The sequence below is a fragment of the Gopherus evgoodei genome, chromosome 3, assembly GCF_007399415.2.
Source record: "Gopherus evgoodei ecotype Sinaloan lineage chromosome 3, rGopEvg1_v1.p, whole genome shotgun sequence".
NCBI classification, from domain to species: Eukaryota; Metazoa; Chordata; order Testudines; family Testudinidae; genus Gopherus; species Gopherus evgoodei.
The window spans coordinates 176094207-176113983 of NC_044324.1; the positions used below are offsets into that span (position 1 = coordinate 176094207).

At 38.0% G+C, this 19777-nt stretch overlaps 1 protein-coding gene across 4 annotated transcripts in view; it reads right to left on the reverse strand.

Annotated features, from left to right (window-relative positions):
* The window catches only part of SPATA17 (spermatogenesis associated 17), a 173153-nt gene that overhangs the window by 69500 nt on the left and 83876 nt on the right, over positions 1–19777 (reverse strand). For all 4 annotated transcript variants that reach the window (XM_030557504.1, XM_030557502.1, XM_030557505.1 and 1 more), the window contains exons 7-8: positions 8603–8806; positions 3792–3940 (exon numbers count right to left, since the gene is read on the reverse strand). In XM_030557504.1, the coding sequence (XP_030413364.1) occupies positions 3792–3940; positions 8603–8806 (353 nt within the window). The remainder of the gene's footprint in view (positions 1–3791; positions 3941–8602; positions 8807–19777) is intronic.

The window sequence follows — 19777 nt, forward strand, 5'->3', positions numbered from 1 at the left end:
GAACCTGCAGGAGCGGATTGCCCAGTATCTCTACGAGAGTTTCCTGGAGATCTCTGGGGGAGATTCCCATGAAGTAAGGGAGTGTATCAACAGCCTGTTCCACGGCTCAAACTAGGCATTAGATGGGAGACAAGCCTGCCTTCTGCAACCCTCCTTCACCCAACAACTCGCTTCAGCAAGTCCCAAAATCAGATCCACTTATCAGGGGCCTCCTCTCCTGTTTGCGCTTCGCCAAGCTCCAACTGCTGTGACTGGCTAGACTCCTCCGGGGTAGAAAAGAGCACCTGACTGCATGCATCGCTGGCCTCCGGGTCATCCTCTGCCTCTGGTTCCTCCTCTCCCTCTTCATCCAAGAGTGCCTCCTCCTGGCTCAGTCCACTCTCGACTGGCAACAAAGCCAATGAAGTATCCACAGGGAACTTTGCAGTGGAGGTGGGGTCACCACTGAGTATCACATCCAGCTCTTTGTAGAACGGGCAGCTCATGGGCACAGCACCGGAGTGGCAGTTTGCCTCCCATGCCTTGTGGTAGGCGTTCCACAGCTCCTTCATTTTGACCCTGCACTGCAATGTGTCCTGGTCATGGCCTTTTTCTATCATGCATCTAGAAATCTGTCCATAGGAATCATAATTCTGACAGTTGGAGTGCAACTGTGACTGCACTGCCTCCTCCCCCCAAATACCGATGAAGTCCAGCAGCTCAGCATTGCTCCAGGTGGGGGATCGCCTGGTGCGTGGAGTAGGTATGGCCACCTGGAAAGATGTGCTGAGACCACTGTACTCATCACTGAGCAAACACGAAAGGGATTTTCAAATCTGCAAAGGAATGTATGGGGTGGGGCTGAAGGTTGGTCACCTGAGGGCAGGGCAGTAGAGTTCAAACCGATGGCCAGAGAGGTGAGAACAGACATTGTGTGACACCTCCCTGGGGCCAATCGCAGTGCTGTAATCATCACGGTGTCTACACTGGCACTGCAGCGCTGTAGCAACGATGCAGAAAGCTCTACGCCCCTCGTTGAGATATTTTTTTTTAGAGTGCTGCATCTGTGCAGTTTCTGCGCACTAAGTGGCTTGGCAGTGTGTGCACCTCGGGTGTTACAGCGCTTAAAGCTGCTGTACTGCGCACAAACTTGCCAGTGTAGATGAGGCCTTAGAAAGTAAAAACCTGGAAGTATGTCTCACCTTCCACAAAAGTAAGCATTGACAATAAATGCCTTATCTCTCTTTTTTTGCTGTTTTTCTTTCCAAAAGAGAAGAGTAATTCCATAAATAAGCACTATGTTGCAGAATTATAGTCTTAAAGTACTCAATTACATAGAAATATACAGAACTTTGTCCGTTCATAAAAGATATCTCAGATAATAAACCATCAGTAAACTTTTCCTTGAGGCACGTATTCCACAACCGTGGCTGCAACCTTATCAGTGACTGCTAGTCTTGATGATGGCATGAAGGTTTGTCATCTCCTTTGCAAGGTTACAGATGTGATCCTGGCATAGCTGGTGTACAAATTAAGCAGTCACAGAATGGATACATAGCGTACAATCCTTCGTCCTGTGTTGTGGAGGATTCCAAGCACCATTGACACTAGGACACTGCTTTTGTGCATTAGGATTGTCATTAAAATCTTCCTTATACACATGCTGAAGAAAGACAACTTACTAATATCTGACAGCTCAAGGCCACACCCTTCATACTAGACTTCTTATAAGAATTAGAAGAGGCAGTGAGATCTTTATCCAGGACCTGACTCTTCATGACTTCTGATTAAACATGGTGACATCTGTGGCCTAGTGTTATCTCATAAGCACAAGACACGGTGAGTATGCAATGAGCATCCTAGCCCAGGTCAACAGACTTGAGCTGGTGGGGCTAGCTCTTTAAAAATAGCTGTGTAGACAACACTTTCAAGATGCAGCTTGGGCTCTGAAGTCCACCCCACTCCTTAGGCTTCAGAGCTCAAGCTCCAGCCAAAGCCACAACCTCAAAGCACTGTCTACACAGCTATTTTTAGAGTGCTCAAGTTTGTCAATGTGGAGTCTTACTGTTGTGGGTTGTGTAGGCATACCAATCATTCTAGTAAGTGAAGAGCATGATTCAATTTTAAAAAAACTAAGTGAGATAACATCTTTATTGTCTCCCAACGACTTCTAGATCTAATTGGCAGAGGTTAGTAGAAAAAAGTTGTGTTTCTCTAACTGCTAGCTCTGTCAACTTAACGTGGGATCTGACTATCAATATGGTTTCTTTCCTTCTTCTACATCATCTCAGGTCTTTCAAGCAAAATCTGGATTTCAGTTATACCTGTACAATCCACTGTCTTCATATTAAGTTCTCCACTGCAGAGCAGATTAGATGTGTCTGAGAATGGAATTTGGGCTTGTAATTTCAGTACAGAACCTGGAATAGGCATTCTTTTACTTTTTATATAAAATTAATTGCATAAATTAATTGAAACTTTCTTAACAATTATATCAATGATACACTAAATGGGACAGAATCCAATAAGAAAACAACTTTTACCTGTAATCTGTACCAACCTGTGTTTGGCTGTACCATACAAAAGGAGTAAGAAGTACAGTACTGACATCTTATTTTTGTCACTAAAAATCAACCAATAAAACATGGTCTAAATAGATCTTGGGAGCTGAGCTCTTGAATAAGAAGGTGCCATTTTTAAAGTCACTGTTAAGATTAAAGTAGAAAAGGGGGGGGCAGGGAGGACTCAGGGAAGAGAACATGACAACTGCATTAATTAACACAAATGCCAAAATCCACTGACGCAGTAGAATTCAGACTTCAGAGTCCCAACACATCAGTTAATATAAATGACATCATGTGGCAGTGAAACTGGAACAAAAGCTCTAGACTTCAGGTTTCAGAAGGTTTCACTAGAAGCTAGTAGGGACTGCAAAACATAAGCCTTCAATATGTCAATGGGCACAGTATGACCACTAAGACAGATGATTCACCAAACTTGTTTTTTTAAACTCTGGGGTTAAAGCATTGTCAGGAAGAGTGAACTCCAGGGAAAAGTCACCAAAGCATCGAGTTATGATGAGTAACCACAGACCCTGAAGAACTGACCCAACAGAACTCCATTATGATGGATCCAATAGACCTCTACTCTGGTCAGAAAAGAACATAGAAGTGTGTTGATGAGAGTGCTAGATCCTTTGGGATAGATGATGCCTTTAAAGTGTAGCCCTATATTCAGGGTTGTTTGGAGATGCACCAGCACAGGTGAAGCGGCTACAGGCAATGGGCTGCAGGAAACCATGCTGCTTCAGAAACATAGAGTACAGCTTCTATGTCACCCTCTGACAGGGCGCCAGCTCCCTTTAGAGTGAGCTCTGCTAGTCTATGCAGAGGAGAGTACAGCACCAACAGCTAGTCTCACATAATCCTTATGTATCTGTAAGTGCAAAGACTGAAATAGTGCCTGTCCGTTAGCAGAGTGCAAGAGTGGCAGAAGGATCCTTGCACCATTTGATTGCTTACTTTCCAGGAAGTCCATCTTCTGCAATGTGTATTATATTACTGGTTGTTTATTATATGTCCTTCTATAGTTCCATAGGTCTGCATGACACACTTTATACAACAAGACCGGGTTTCTGCTCTGAACACTTTACAATCTAAAAAGAGCACAGAATTTAGAAGTATGTACCTAGAATGGTTGCTGGTAAGCTGTCAAATTTGACATTTCATTTTGTCAGACATAAAAGGTTTCTGAAAGCAGCAGAATAAAGCAAATGTTCTCATAAAAGTATAAGAAAAAACCAAGGAACTTACTTATTGTCATTTATGCGGTTTCTCCATTCCTCTCTTTTGATTTCCTCTCTGGCCTTCTCTAGTGAATTGATTGATGTTGCCACCCGCAAGGTTGGTTCCAAAGGCTTGTAGCGTTGCTGCAACACTTCAGCAGTATCACGGAAGGGCCCCTGACAGGTATAGGATAAGGTAAGTGTTTTGTTGTGTTCTTTTTTATGTTGTGTTGTTATTATTTGTGAAATATCCCTGATGAAAGAGGATGCAGAGTGGCTGGGAGAGTGGCAAGATTTTCTTTCCAAAATAATTAATGAAAGCAGTTCATCCTGATAGAGAGTTGCAGATAACATGATGGTTGAGAACATGCTATAAAACCTTAGATGGGGAGTGAGAAATGTACACTGGTGGGTTTCTTTAACTATTAATGTATATCTTTTACTGAAAAAAGACACACTTCTAGAACTGACTAGGAGTACTTAGTTTTGTTTCTTACCAACATACTAGTAAAATAAAATTTGATCTCCACATAATAACTTGTAGTTGTGCTTAAACATTTGAAAAAAGCCTAAACCTTTCAGTGTTCAGATTGAGAGGCTTTGTTACTTTTACTTAATGAAAGTATCTTTGCCATTTTGACAGTAGAGACACTTTGAAAGAGATTCAAAACATGATTACAGAACTAATTCTTCTAGTAAAATTGCAGACATGACAAATAAAACAGGTGTATTTGCCATTTGCTGACAGCTCTTTTTCTGAAAAATTGAAGTCTACATTTATTTGGTTGCACCCAAATAATCTATAGACCTATAGTTTCTTGACAATTTTGTATATTTTAATTGAAAATCTGTAACCATGTTGTTTAATAATTGATACCGGTACCATTTAATGATACAAATCTATAGCAGCAGAAAGTTCTTTCCTGCACTGTAAAAGTGATTTACACTATATCTTGGTTTTAATAGTAACCAGTAGAAACTCACTTGGAGTGTAATTAGTACCATATTAAACTCACTACAATTTTAGTGACAGCTCAGACTTTAGCAGTGTTGCTAATGAAATCTAATTTTCTTTTTACTATTGCACTGTTGATCTTGCACTGAAGTAGTGAAACCTTCTGAAAATATGAATGGACAAACAATCCTGATCATGTCCCTTATTCTTAAAGATCTCCTTCTTTAAATAGGTTATCACTAACAAGTCACAGCTGGAGTTACTGCAAGCACTGAGTGAAGACTGTGGGGCTAATAAAAAGAAATGATTCACGCCTCATTTATGTTCACTTATGTTTTACATTAATAGAAACCAATAATAGGAACCAGTTACCATAAAAGTCATGGACCGTAAATAACACAAATGGCAAATAAGTATCATCTAGTACTTTTCACAGCTGGACAGGAGGATTGCTATATTTGAAAGTAGTTAATGGATTTTTATTGGAACTTTCCTTTTTAAAGGCACAGAATCATGTTTCTCAAGTCCCTTTTAAAGATTCTAAGGAAGCAAGTAACCATAATCTTTATGCTTTTGGCAAGCTTTTCTCCTACTTTACTTCCAGAAAGTTTACACAAAGAATAAATCTATTTTATGGGATCACTATAGCTCTTCTAAAGAAAATAAAATAAAAAAGTTTTAGGCTGCAGGGGAATAATAAATACAACAGTAATTTATTGACAATAGTAAATGTTATTTGCCTTCTGTCCAATCAGAGAGAGCTATAGAAAAAAGTTTAAAACATTAATACTCCTTCTGTACTACAAAATATATGCATAAAGTAGATATATGGCTGACGGGAAGAAAAGTGTCAAGTGACCTGGTCGGTGTTCTTATGTAAATAAAATAACCTGTAGGAAACATAGATGCATGTCCTACAGTGGAAAATACAAACAATAGACAGTCTTTCTTTTTCATCATGATTGTCTCACTTGTATTCCACTGGGTAACGGCTGAAACAGATGATCAAAATAGGTCTTTTCCATATTTAATTATATGTCACCTTTTCCTTTGTTTATATTTTGAATGAAATTAACAGAGTAGGGCAATTATTAATAGAAGTGAAAAAGGGTAACTATGCACTTCCTCAAATAATTCCCTGTCATTATAAATGAAAGTGGAATGTAATTTTAAAATATTAAGATGGTTCTACTCTACAGATTTTCCTCTTTCTCTGAATCACATATTTGGAGGAAGCTTATAAACCATGAAGATAAACAGTTTAGAAACATCTAATACAGATAGAGAGCAAATCCATTCACCTACTTGCATTTGAGAACTTAAATATCAAGATTGGTGAGTACTGTGATGCTTACAAACATCTCTGCCCTTCCAGTGCTTGCAAGCATCCCAGGAGCTCTGCTTCAAAAGGAAGGCAGCCTCTTTTATTGGGAATCAGGATGGGATAAGGGAGGGAGTTAACCAATCCGTTTTCTCCCTCAGGAAACAAAACAAAACAAGAACTCTGTGTGCAGTCTGAGCACTGTAGTGAGTAGGATAAATCATCTTTCTAGGGAGTGGTCCACTAGATGATTTGTCAAGGGTTGGCAGATGGACAAATATTTTGTTCTAAGTGAAATCATGTTAGTTCCTCAATGCCTTCTCTCACTCCAGCATAGCCGCCAGTCAGAAAAAAAAATGGGTTGGGGGAAAACCTAAAAAAAAAAGCAATGTGCTTGCTGTTTTTAATGTCCTTTAATGAAGAGATGACTAATTTCAGTATTAGCTGTACTTTCATAAGATTGTAAGTCTAATTAATTCAGTAATAAAAGTGATAGATCTGATATAATTGATAACAGCAGTGTTAAAAGTTTTCTCTTATATATGTTATCTTACATACAGAGTACTTACCTATAAAATGCAGAATACCAATTTCCCTAAGAGACAACTGATGGATACTTAATTTTTGTACTCTTAAATATACATAAATTCCATTCTCATTTCAATATCATGCTTGCGGGCAAAGCACATTAGAGATATCTATAAAGGTGGTGATGTAATACAAGTGACTAGCACGGGGTCTGATGCATACAATAAAGCTAGTGTGGAAGAGTGTTGTCACAGAGAACTAAGCCACAAGGATGGCTAGTGATTAAATCCTGTATTGTCACACTAGACCACTTTCAAACCTGTGCATTCTGAGGGGTTTTCATGTCCAGCTGTTTCATCAGCTCAGACCAATGTCCTTTCCTGAGATATACAACCCTAAATTGTCAAAGTGGTGTGCAGGGATTTAGCCATCTGACTCCCATTAACATCAATAAGAGACACACAGCTAAATCCACATACTGTGTTTGATAATTTACCCCACAGTGTACATTCCAGGGCACCGAAAGGATTAAAGTATTATATAGTAAATTCCCTCTTTGGGGTGCAGGAAATAAACAGAACTCTTCTGGTTTGCTCTGAAAGGCTGATTTGTTCTGAAAGTCTATTTGTGTATGATTGTGCTCTCTCTCTCTCTCTCTCTCTCTCTCTCTCTCTCTCTCTCTCCCGTGTGTATATAAACTTATAAAGTGCTATAAAATATTCCAACCAGATCAGAAACTTGCAAGATAAACACATTGCATAATAATAAAGTGATCTTACAAGAGTAAAGTAGCAGTGAAAATACTGTCGTTTCCCCCTTTGTTTCAAGACATACAAATGATCCCTATGCAACGTACATCAGGCAAAGTATCTTCACTATTCTTAGAGACATAAAGTGCATACAGTCACAGCCCACTGAAGGATAGGCATAGCACCTTTCGCCCTCTGAGTAAGGACAGTTAAAGCAGCACTTCAGAGGATATGTAAAATACCTAAAAATACAAATTACCTACTTGTTACCATCACTTGCTATTTAACTACTGAAGCAAAAATGATAAACTCAACAAAAATTACTGAAGGGAGTTAGTATGGGAGTGTTTTCTTTCTACTTATTAGCTAATAATTGCATTGAAGAGATAAATTGAGGATGGGATTGAATGCAATGCATATGTCAGGCATTCCAAAGAGCATTCAGAGTTTTATAGGCAATAACAAAACTAAATTTGAAAAAGGGAGGCAAATGGAATGGAAGCTCAGCAGATTTGGCAAACTGAAAAATCTGTAATGACAGGAGGGTGAAAAATTGACTCTCTTGAAACATAAAATAACTGTATCCTGGGCCTTGTCTACAGTAGGAAAATTTCTGAAATGTTTCCCGCGAGCAAAATAATAAGCTATGTGCAACATATGCCGTCACCACCATATGGAATTGAGACCATGATAGCAAAAAAGGGGATTTTATCAGCTTGGTGAATCATGCAGAACAACATGTTAAAACTTTTTTAATTAAAACTGACACACATCTAGTGGACACAAAAGAGAAGAAAGCATTTCTGTTGAGAGGATATTTCCTAGCCTTTGAATGAAAAGCAAAACTTAACAGAAAGGTAAATGTGATGGTTATTTTTGTTTTCTAGTTGTTATCTGGCTTTTTAAAAATGTTTTTCTTTTAACTGGTTATCTCTTCATATCATATCTAATTTCTCCTGCATGCCAATTGTACCATCCCAGAATTATGTTTAGACTTGTGCAATTGGAAGTATTACATCTGATGAGCTTCAGTTGAGATGTTAACTAGATGGTAGTTTCTTACTGGAATTTTCAAGTGTTCATATCTTTTCAAAGAACAAAAATGCAGTCTACATGATCCCTATCTCCTTGCCTTTTTATGTTCTCTTTCTTGAAAATGAAAATAGACCTCTTTCAAAGAGGTCTATCTCCTGAACTAGTATGATGAATACATAAAAATAAGAACAACATTACCTGCAAAAGTATTTGGCAGAATTGGTTGCCTAAGACTTATTGGTATGCATTACCTGAGGTTTCTGTCTGCCAATGGGTGGAAGAGGCTTCATTGTAGGGAAAGTTAGGGCACTTGTACAAGTTGGCCAGTCAGAAATCTCATCAGCAAGATGCTTCTTTATTTGTTGCTGTCTGTGGCTAAAAGGCCTTGCCTTCCGTAACCGTACTTCCATTGGATCAGGTGATTGTCTGAATGGTGAGTTGTACACACCTGGCATCTAAGGAGAAAATGGAGCTATCTTGAATTCAAATAATTTAAAACATATGTTTGTTTTTATGCTTTAAATCAAAAGGATAAAGACAACTATATAACAAATGTTTCAGGAAAAAGTTTCAGTAGGACTACTGACGTGGAAAGGACTCTGGATGATACGTTCCTGTGCACCGTTTATGTCCCATTAAGACAGGGCTTAAGCAGGATTTACATGGTGCATAGGCCTCCTGCTGGCCTTTTGCATAGGGGTAAATTTTACACACGGAGGCACGTGTTGCAGAACTGAGACTACTAAGCTCATCTTTTCCTCCAGTCATATACAATTCTTCTCCCTCCATACCTAGTAGCCATACAAATATAACAATTTCTCTTAATAATTATATTGGGCAAATCTCATTCTAGTTTAAAACAAAAAATATTGAATGTACATCTTGTAATGTAAAGTAGTAGAATCCATAATAGAAAAAATAGTTTTCAAAATATATTATCTGTTATTTTGAAAAATGCTGAAAAAGAGGAATACAGATGCCATGTGCACCTTTATATCTCTGCACTGCTATGATGGTTGAACCACAATTTGGCTTCAAGAGAATAGCAAATGGCAGCATTCTCACAACTAGAGTGGAATGAGAATGGGGAAAACCATGCCATGAATATTCATACGAATAAAAAAGCAAAATTTTGTTCGATCTTCCTTGCAACATTTTGATGTTAACTTTCTGCAGACATTCAAGCATTCAACACTTGTGAAAAGTGAATATTAAGGTCAAACAGATATTCTGAACTGTATATTAAGCTGTAAAATTCAAGCCCACTTTGTAAATTCAGTAATTTGGTAACAATATGATGTTACTTATGTGACTAAACAACAAAGCCATAATTTCAAATTGTTAATTGGCAATATCCATTATTCGCAATTTGCAAATGTCTAGCAGGCCAAAAGTTACATGCCAAACCAATTTCCAAATCATTTTGTATAATAATAAACTGAAAATATTTCCATCTGTTTTCAGGCAACTCATAAAAAGAGATAAAACTAATTGTTGAAAAAAAGATAAACTTTAACATAGTTTTAATAATTAATTTATTTAGTAAACATAAGAATCACTATATCTCACAGCACAAAACTACTGCATTTTTGATCAAATAGATTATATCTGTGTAAAGGTGCATGTGCCAGAAATTAATCTAAAGATAATAAATGCTTTTTTAAAAATAATATGCTTGCAGAATTCTTAGTTTTTTTACCATGTTTGTCCAAAGTATTTTTTAATTTTGTTTTTAGCAGGTTATTAATTGCCAAAACCTACTGAATAAAAAAAGCAGGTGAAGACATTGCTTTGGGGGAGCAATAGGTGTGAGGGAGAGAGTAAACATTTATAATGTGCCATTTTTCCTCCTGCAAAACTATTTTGGCCCCCTGAGAAAATTAAGTAGAGCATCAGGCTCCTCATAAAGTATTAACAGCTTGCACTTGGGAGGACTGAGAGCTCCCCAGTTAGCTCTAATGCATTTTTCATTAGTGTCCCCCACTGGGAAATTCCAACTCATGGGGTTAAAAACTTAAATAAGACCTTTATGAAACATATTGTTTAATGTATTTAGATATGCATAGATGATTGCTTATTTTAAATATTGCTGTTAAATTATATGGGACGGATTCGCCTATCTGAGTATTTTGGCCCTAAAGCCTTTGTAATTATCTCAGTGTAACTCTCTCACACCACTCTCTCCATTCCCCTGGGGCTAGGGTAGTAGGAAAAAGAGGACATGGATGGATGAGGGCATGGCCAGGAGACCTTTGCACCAACCCAATCTAACACAGCACAGGAGCACTGGCCTTGTCCAGAAGCTGCAGCAGGATCACAGGAGGGAATGCAGAATTGCAGGCCACCCTGTGATCTGTGTTCTCTGCAGTTCAGCTGCACCCTCTGATTTTGCTCTATATTTGAATGTCTCTTAGATTCCCAAAATCATCTCAGAATGTTTCAGATTCATTTCAGACTCTTATTGACTATTTTCACAGCATTTTATAGATAAGCCTGTCTGTAACTTGTATTTGCTTGCAAATACTTAATGATCTGCAGGAGCTAGATTAATAGATGTTTCCAAAGACAGTCTCTGGTTTTTATTGTATTGCTGCACAATTACTGCATGAACTTCCACTATATGTTTGTTATGCACCTAATATTAAAATCATACAGAACAGAAGGTCTGTTCAAGGCCCTCCACACCAGTTGGGATCCATGTGGGGGATGTAACATGGTGTCCAGAGGAATGGACATGTCAGTGCAAGAATCCATAGTCCAGCCTTGCCTTTGCCCTGCCAATAATGGCAGCCTCAACTGGCCGCTTGTCCATTTCTCACTCAAGCACCTTCCCTGCTTTATTCCATGCCCCTCACCTGCTATATGGAAAAAAACTCCGCATCACAATTCACAAAGCCACCTCCTCATCCTTTGTTAAATCATTCCTCAAAACCTAACACTTCTGTGATGCTATGGATCGCTTCCATTTAGCATTGGTTAGGCAAGTGATGACCTGTAACTTCTGCTTTCTACAAAACTCTGTTCATTCTACTGTTTCCTTTCTCTCCCAACCCACTCCCCACCTAATGGGTCTGTTGTGTTCATGAGTTGTACCCTATCACCTAGATTGAATTTTGTGGGGCAGGGACTGTCTTCCTTGCTACATGACTGTACAATGAGATTCTGGTCTTTGATTGGTGTTTCTAGGCACTACCGTAATACAAACAAAAGGGATGTTTTACTGAATTGGGGCCAGTCTGCTGTGGAGGGGAGTCTCTAAAAGTGGCTCTGCATAGATTAGCATACAGGGTTGCTTTGGGAGGGAACAGTAATAATAATTGTAATGCCTATTTCCTATATAGTGTTTTTCATCAGTAGATCTTACAGTGCTTTATAACATTTAATGTATTTATCTTCATAAACCTCTGTAGTCTGAGGTAGGGAAGTATATCCACTCTTTTCAGATGGGAAATTGAAGTACAGACAGGAAGTCCATGGTGGAGTAGGGAATTGAACTCAGGTGTCTCACATCCTAAGCTCATGCCCTAACCACTGAGTAATTCTTGGAACAGGGCCCTTTGGCATACTGCCTCCTATCCGAGGTTATCTTGTTCTCAACTTTTTCTTTTAAAAATGAAACTAAAGTCTTCAGCTGTTACGGTTACATAGAAAACCTCAGAAATGTGATCCAAATGTAACTGATGCAGAGATGTCTACATGAGTCTGCAGAGAGCCAGGAACAATAGCCCTGAGAAGTGTGAACTGCAACATTATTCTCAATGAGGTGTTAGCTCAGATGCCCAATGATGATAATTCAAATGACTTTCATTTCTTGTGTAAAAATGGAGATGGCAGTTCAACAGATCAGCATGGTTTACTTTAGGTAAGGTCTCATTTTGGTGTCATAAGTGAGTAGAGTTTGGGAGATACCATCTCTTAGGCCTAGTCTACGAATAAAAGTTAAGTCAACATAACTACATTACTCAGGTGTGAAAAATTCACTCAAATGTAATTTAATGCTGTAGCTCCCATAGTGTAGACATGGCCTTACTTTCTTCCCCAATGAAGGAACCAACCCCCAAGGAACCTGGCAGAACCCATGAGCACTTTCAAGTTCCACCAAAGGGAAGCTGAAGACCAGGAAGCTCAGGGCTGGTCTACACTGAACATCTGCACTCCTCAGAGATGTAGTTAAGGCAACCTAACCCCTAGTGTAGACAGCACTAGGTCAACAGAAGAATTCTTCTGTCAGCCTAGCTACCACTTCTTGGAGAGGTGGATTACTTACAGCAATGGGACAATCCTTTCTGTTATTGTAGTGCCTACACTGAAGCCCTACAGCGGCACAGCTGCAGCACTGCAGTTGTGTTGCTGTAGCATTTTAAGAATGTCTCAGAAAGCACATAATCATATTTTTAACATCTGCCCAGTGTACAATGAGCAACATCTCATTTTTGTACCTCACGTGGGTGAGGGTTATGTTTTGGTCAGAGCTTGGAAGAGCATCACCCCCTTTTTTCCCCCCATTCTGACTCCTGCAGCGAAGCCTAGAAAAGGGACCACAAGGTCTGTAATTAGAGGATTCTATTGTCCCTAACACTCTGCAAAAGTGCTGCAGGGACGTTGTGGTCACTAATCCAGCCAATAGGTTTAAGTAGCAGCCTTGTTCAGATTGTGATAGCACTCCGTTGAGGGTTGAGTTTAACTTCTCTAATCACAATGGACTTAATGCCCATAAAGCTCCCTTACTTTGGCTTTATGAAGGTGAACTGAATTTCACCCATGCTTGTTTGTGCTCTTAAAGGTTAACTTAAGATGTATTTTTTTTCCCGTTTGCTTTTGAAATTTACTTCTGGTCTTGCTCAGCAAATATATTTATTTAATTTAGTTTTTTATTTTTCAGGAAAACACATGAACATGATATAAAAATTTTCTGGATTCAAGAGTTGCTTGTTACCTTTATTCCTATTTGAATTATACATACTATTTTTCACAAAAGCTTAATTGTACATATGAATCTAATTCTGTCATTTATATTCCATATTTACTTTGCTACATACATATATTTCTGTAAAATCTTAATAACCCATATTGGATGCAAATTTAGTTTTGTCACCAGGAAGAATGGTGGTGCTGCTATAACTTAGCCAAAGGCAGATGATTTAAATTTGTGTAAGCTAGCTTTCTTCTAAAATTAGCCCTGAATTTCCTATATTAGAAATAGGAAATACAACCAGCTTTAACATGATCATAAATTATCTTTTTTTTTTAAAGAACTATAATCAGGAACAACTTTTAAGTCATTATCTGTTATCTACCCATTAAACACTGTTATTGAACTATTTCACATTTACGTGTATACATAGACGAGATGGAAAAATGCAAATACCCCTGTAAGCGTAATGGCTTTTTGAAACTGCATTTTGTAATCTGTATAGAGTTCCTGCATATGCTTTACAGGGCTTTATTCAGATATTTTGCACTTTATAGTGGCAGAATAGGAAAGTATAGTTTAATATATTTCAGATTATTATTGCTAAAATAATAACATAAAGACTACTTTTTTATAGTTCACTTTTACAAACTACCAGTTTAATTAAGACATGCAAATAATGGCCCCAATTCTGAAAAAGAATTTGGCCTGCATGCGGTCGTAGTGAAGCAATGGGACTCTGCACAAATACAAGGGTCTCTACAGTTTGATTTCTCTGTGGGATCTGAGACAAAGTTTGTTACCAGATGTACTTCAATTTTTATCATTTTTTCAAGTAATCATTAATTATTTTAAAGTTTAATTTTATATATGCTAGTGTATTAAATGTATTAATTACTAGCGTATCAGCCAAAGCTACAGAGTTCAGATCTATATTAAAAGCGAAATACAAAATTTACCCCAAATTTGTGACAGTGTTTGGATTTAATATATGCTTGTTCAGGCCCATCATGTAGATTGGCCTGTGCTGCAAATTTCAGATCCAGGCTTGAACTTGTGGAATATTTGTGAAAAAAGGCTGGATTCAGTGTTCCAGTTCTGGCCCATCTATAACTATTGTTCTGATACAGTTAACACATCTCAGCAAATCAAAGCTCTGTTCCTACAACTTCTTGCACACAGGCTGTCTTCTGTACCCACAGATCCCTATTCACTTTATTGGGTCACAGCAGTGTTCATGAGTGCAAGAAGTTGCAGGTTTGGAACCTTTGACTGTTAGTCGCATCTTTTATCTTAAAGCAGCCTGACACAGTATTTTAGAATTCGTATCTTATTCTCTTTTTTTCTGACCTTAATATAATATTCCCTCAACTATAAGATCATCATAGTTAATGTTGCTTTTCATAAGCTTATTGATAATGGTAGTAAATTAGCAGTCTTACGAAATTATCTAGTACCTTGATTCCAATTCCCCCCACACTTTTTTAGCCAATTTCTGTAAGTAGACTGTGATTTCCCTCCCCCACCCCACCCCAAATATTATTATAGGTTACAAAAATCACACCTAGCCTGTGGGGAGCATGACACATTTTTCTGTATCATGTTCTGCACAACTGAGTAGGGCTTCTGTCAATGCTGGCTTTCTGGGATTTCATTTTCAGGAACAATTTTCTGAAGTGACAAGCACTATGGGGAAATCTGTGCTAACTGTTAAAAAACCTACAACTGAGTTATTTGCAGTACTGTCATGCTAACTTCCTACTCAATAAGACCAAAGAAATCTCAGGAGGGGACTCTGCTAATAGCTTCTTACTGACCTCCTTGCATCAGGCCCTTCTGCTGAATGGTGGCCCAGTGGTGAATATGGCAAATGAGGTGTGAAAAGCACAGATTTTTTTAAGGCTATGATTCTAACTCGTTTGGGGGCGGGAGGTGAGAGAGAGAAATGAGTTATACAATAGATATATATTTTTCCTTGGAATTCTCCCCATCAGACCCTCCATCATGGAAACCCAAGCATAACCTAGAATATTAATTGTGCCAGGTCAAGCATACTAGCAAATGTACCATTTGTTACCCAGTCATCCTTAGCATTACATTAATATTTTGAATCATCTTGCAATTCTAACAATCTATCATTTAGCTTTCTTCCAATCATTTTTATCTTCATAATTAAGTATGGTACATGGAGAAAGAAACAAAGATATGATAAAAATGCAAACTCATTAATTTAATGAACACCATATCTAAATTTTTTTCTATTCAATATCATTTTTGTCACTGAGTTTGGGCTAGGCTGTGGAGCATCCATGGTTATATCTTTTCTAACTTCTAATTTCATTATGTTTATTATTTATAGTTTCCATCTGTACCCACAGGTTTACTAGGTACATCTCAGAATAAAGAGATGACATGATCTCTGCCCCTAGGATCTTTCAAGTGAAATTAGACAATGTAACAAGGGATGAGGAAGGCATGAGAGGGAAGATGATTGTGTGATTGCTCAGTGAGGATTAGTGAACGGGATGATATAGGGAAGAGGGTGGTTTTGGTATTTTTAGTTAGGAATATACAGATTCTTTAGTTGACTAATTTCTTGTCTTTTAGATACTAAAATAGATCATATAGTTTTAAACAACAAAGCACATGCTGGTAGCTTTAACTGGTAAACAGTAAATGTGCATAAATATGTACAATTAAAAAGAAGTGGAGCTGGTTTTCAGATAAAGTGCAATCATGAAATCTTTAGCGAATTTTTCCTCCTATCTTAAAAATATGTCATATGTCTCAATATATTTTAATCAAGCTTCAAGTAAAGGACTGTTCTGAGTTAAATACGTTCCCACATGAGTGCTGGAAGGCTAAAATAATTATCACATATATAAACATCATATATGTAAATGTCGCTTTTTAACAATCATTTATTTCTGAAAAAAAATAACTTCAAGGCAGAATGTCTGGCTGACTGACTGCCAGGATAAGGGCTTAAAATAAAGTTTTACTTTCTCATGGTGCTCATTTAACCAGGAGTCAGATGACTCTTTCCTCAATATACAGTATATTATGTTATGAACTGTAGTTATTTTGAGGGACTGAGAGAGCAACCCAATAAGATAGGGCGTTAACTTGGAAATACTTTTGTGCTCCATTTTAATTTTTAAAAACAAAGCAAGTTGAGAAAAGAGGGAATAGATTTTTAAAGCCATAAAAGTAAAAACATGAAGGAGAGCTGTGAATGAAATATTTGCTAGAGACGGGATTGCTGAATCAACACTGACCAGTGCACTTCATCATAATTATCAGGACATACTACTGCCAGGGGATTTATAAAAATCCCACTCAGCAAATAATTGTCCTGCTGTTAGGAGATAGTCAGAGTGTTAACACACTGTCACAGTCCAGTGTTTAGTAAGATATTCAACATTCAATTACTCTTGCTGAGAACTAAAAGGAAACATGATCATTTCTCAGCTACTGCAGTTATGCTTCCACATGAATTCCAGTGAACAATCTTGTTAATCCCCAGATATAGTTTCTTTTAGGAGGCAGAAGAACTACTTTAAAACATTAATGATTCAGAATGAAAAATCTTGTTGAAATGATTTCAAAGCCATTTATGTTTTGTTTTGTTTTTAAAAATGATTTCAAATGTATAGATTACTGGATTGCAACAGACTACGGAGTTATTGCATACAAAATGAAAATAAAATAAAAGTATATTATGTTTAACACAAAATATATTTGGAAAAAATCCTCTACAAAACTCTATATAAAAACTATGATAGCACCAAGTAGGTGTATGAGGTCAAATATGAAACATCAAAGAAATTTAATCTATTTCAGAAGATGTCTTCTCACAAATAAAAATAATCTGAATTTTTTTAATTACACAAAATATATGTTACATAAAATTTGAAGAAATGTAGAACCAACGTATTCAGTTTGAAAAATGTTACAAACCAGCCCCAGATCCCTAATTTAGTATCTGATTCTGCTACCACTAAGGTCAATAACAAAATGTTCACTGACTTTAATCAGTTCTGAATTAGTTCTTTATCCAGGTGTCACACCACTGAGCCCAGTAGTGTTGCACCGGTATATGCAAGGTGACTGTTTAGTCAACTGTATCCAATTAATATATTGGGCCTGATTCTGCAGTCTCTATGCAAAAGCTCACTTTATTTCAATAGGAGATTTGTCTGCAAAGGACTGGAGGATCCAGCCTATTACCTATAGCAGGGTCTATATTGGATGTGTTTGTGATAAACCATTTATTCAGAAAATGAAGAAGTCATAAATGAGTGATGAGTAGAGTATTTTCTCGCAAGTGGGATTAATTACCTGTCCTCCAGATAATATATATTCTGTTTAAACAGAGAAATAGAAACATTCGTTATTGTTATTCTGCTTTCACATTGCAAGATTTAGTTCAATCCCTCCAATCTAAGATTTTTGTTTAATACCAAAATAATGGCACCATCATGTTCTAAAGGAAAGACAGTGCCAGAAGTGAGGAAATATTGGAGGCTGATAGTCTTTGCCATGGAATACAAAACTAAACACAAATCCTGCAAAGACATTGAGGTCCATTGCAGCCAACAAAATCATAGTGGAATATTTAAGCCCCTTCACATAAATAACCGCTGCTGGAGAATTTAGAGCCCAGGATAAAACAGGAATAAACTACTTTGAGGTCCTAATATAGGGAACACAAAAGCTGGGGTACCCAGCCAAGACACCACAGCCCAATCTCCTGCAAAGATTAAGGCTATCTCATAAATACATCATCAATCTTTCATGGATTCTGTGTCTGACTGACACTTTATTCTGTTTATTCTAATTCTAATGCAGCATCTTGGCAACCAGATCAGGGATGAGAACTTGGATGTGTGAATGGTGGAATATAAAACAATGTTCCCACAGTGAGGAAACAGAGCTGGGAATCAGGAGAACATTCTAGGTTCTCTCATGGACTTCCTATTTGACCTTAGGGCAAGATTATTTTTTAAAAGTGTCTAAGGGGCCTGATTTTCAAAAATGCCAAACACCCAAGAGCTCCTGTTGACCAGGTGTTGTTGGTTCCCTGTATTTTTGAAAAACAAGTCACTTATTTCTGAAAATTTTGTCCTTACTCCTTGTCATAGGTTGTACCTCTATGGCACCCCAGTGGGTGAGACTGAGCACCTCTCTTGTCACAGACATTCTTCTCTGACTGTAGGTGTCACTGTTTGCTAGTTTAGAATGCAAAGTGGTCATCCAGCCTTAAGTTTTTGAGAGGTGGCAACTCCCCTTCTAGGTCTAACAACATTCCAAAAAAATGGTAAGGGCAAACCAAGTAACAGTGCCACCCACAGAGCAGTCCAGTCTACCCCAGCAGTTCCTCACAAGGTAAGAGGTCAGTAGTCTCTATGAAGAGGCTCTGGGCCCCCGTTGTGTCCAAAGGACCTATGCTAAGCACTCTGGATTCTAAACAAAAAGTGAAAATAAAGTAAAGAAGGTCCCTCCACTTCTTTGGAGGGCCTTGGTGGCAGAAGCTCTTCAGCCTTCTCCTGGTAATCAGTCCCTTCTGTGGGGCTAGGGAGCTCTAGCTCTCTTACCTCTGAGTGCCACCCTGCACTGGGCTTGGATCATCCCTTTTCAGGAGCTGCCCTCCTCTAGGTTTGACAGGCATCACAGGTGGGCCAAGCCAGGGCTGATTATGCCAAGAGGAGCTCTTTAACCCCTTATTGACTGGAGTGAGAACCTGTCCCACCACAATCTCCTGTGCTTCAGTTTCTGCATTTGTAAATTGCAAATTATAACTCCATTTACTATTTACTAACATCATCCCTCCCATAAAGACAAAAACACCGGTCATAAAAGGCAATTTGGCTTGGCCACACCATTTCTCCCAAAGGATTGGAAACAAATCCCTCTAATTATCCAATGACATTCTGTTAGAATATGGTAAGTGCTATCAGTTATACAGAATATGAGAGTTGATAGAAGCTCTTCTTTACAGAACAGATCTGGACAATTATATAGGATTTTGTGACAACATAAGAAACAGCTGCTAAAAAGAGAAATACTTTTATTTCCCCAAGAACATATACATGTGATTAAGTAAACTAGTGTTCCACTAACCTACAGTGTCTCTATATGTCTGTCTGTTTCTTTGCGTATACAAGTGATGCTCTCTTCCCTGCAATAACACATTCTGACGGGTTCATTCGAAAATTCATTTTAGTTAAGCCAGTATGATTTCACAATGCAAATAAACTGCACGGGGATAGTGTGAATAGCTGAGTTACCTCACTGGTTACAATGGGACCAGTAAACAATGAGCTGAGATTTTCATGAATGGACATAGTGCTGTGTGGAAGAGAAGAAAGAAGAGAGAATGGAGCAGTGTGACTAAGGAAAGAATAGAAAAGAAGCAGGAAAAGGGTAAAGCCGCAACAAAGAGGAAAATGTTGAGGGGTGGCTTCAGGCTTCAGTGGCAATTAAGATATGCATATGGAAGAAAAAGAGGAAC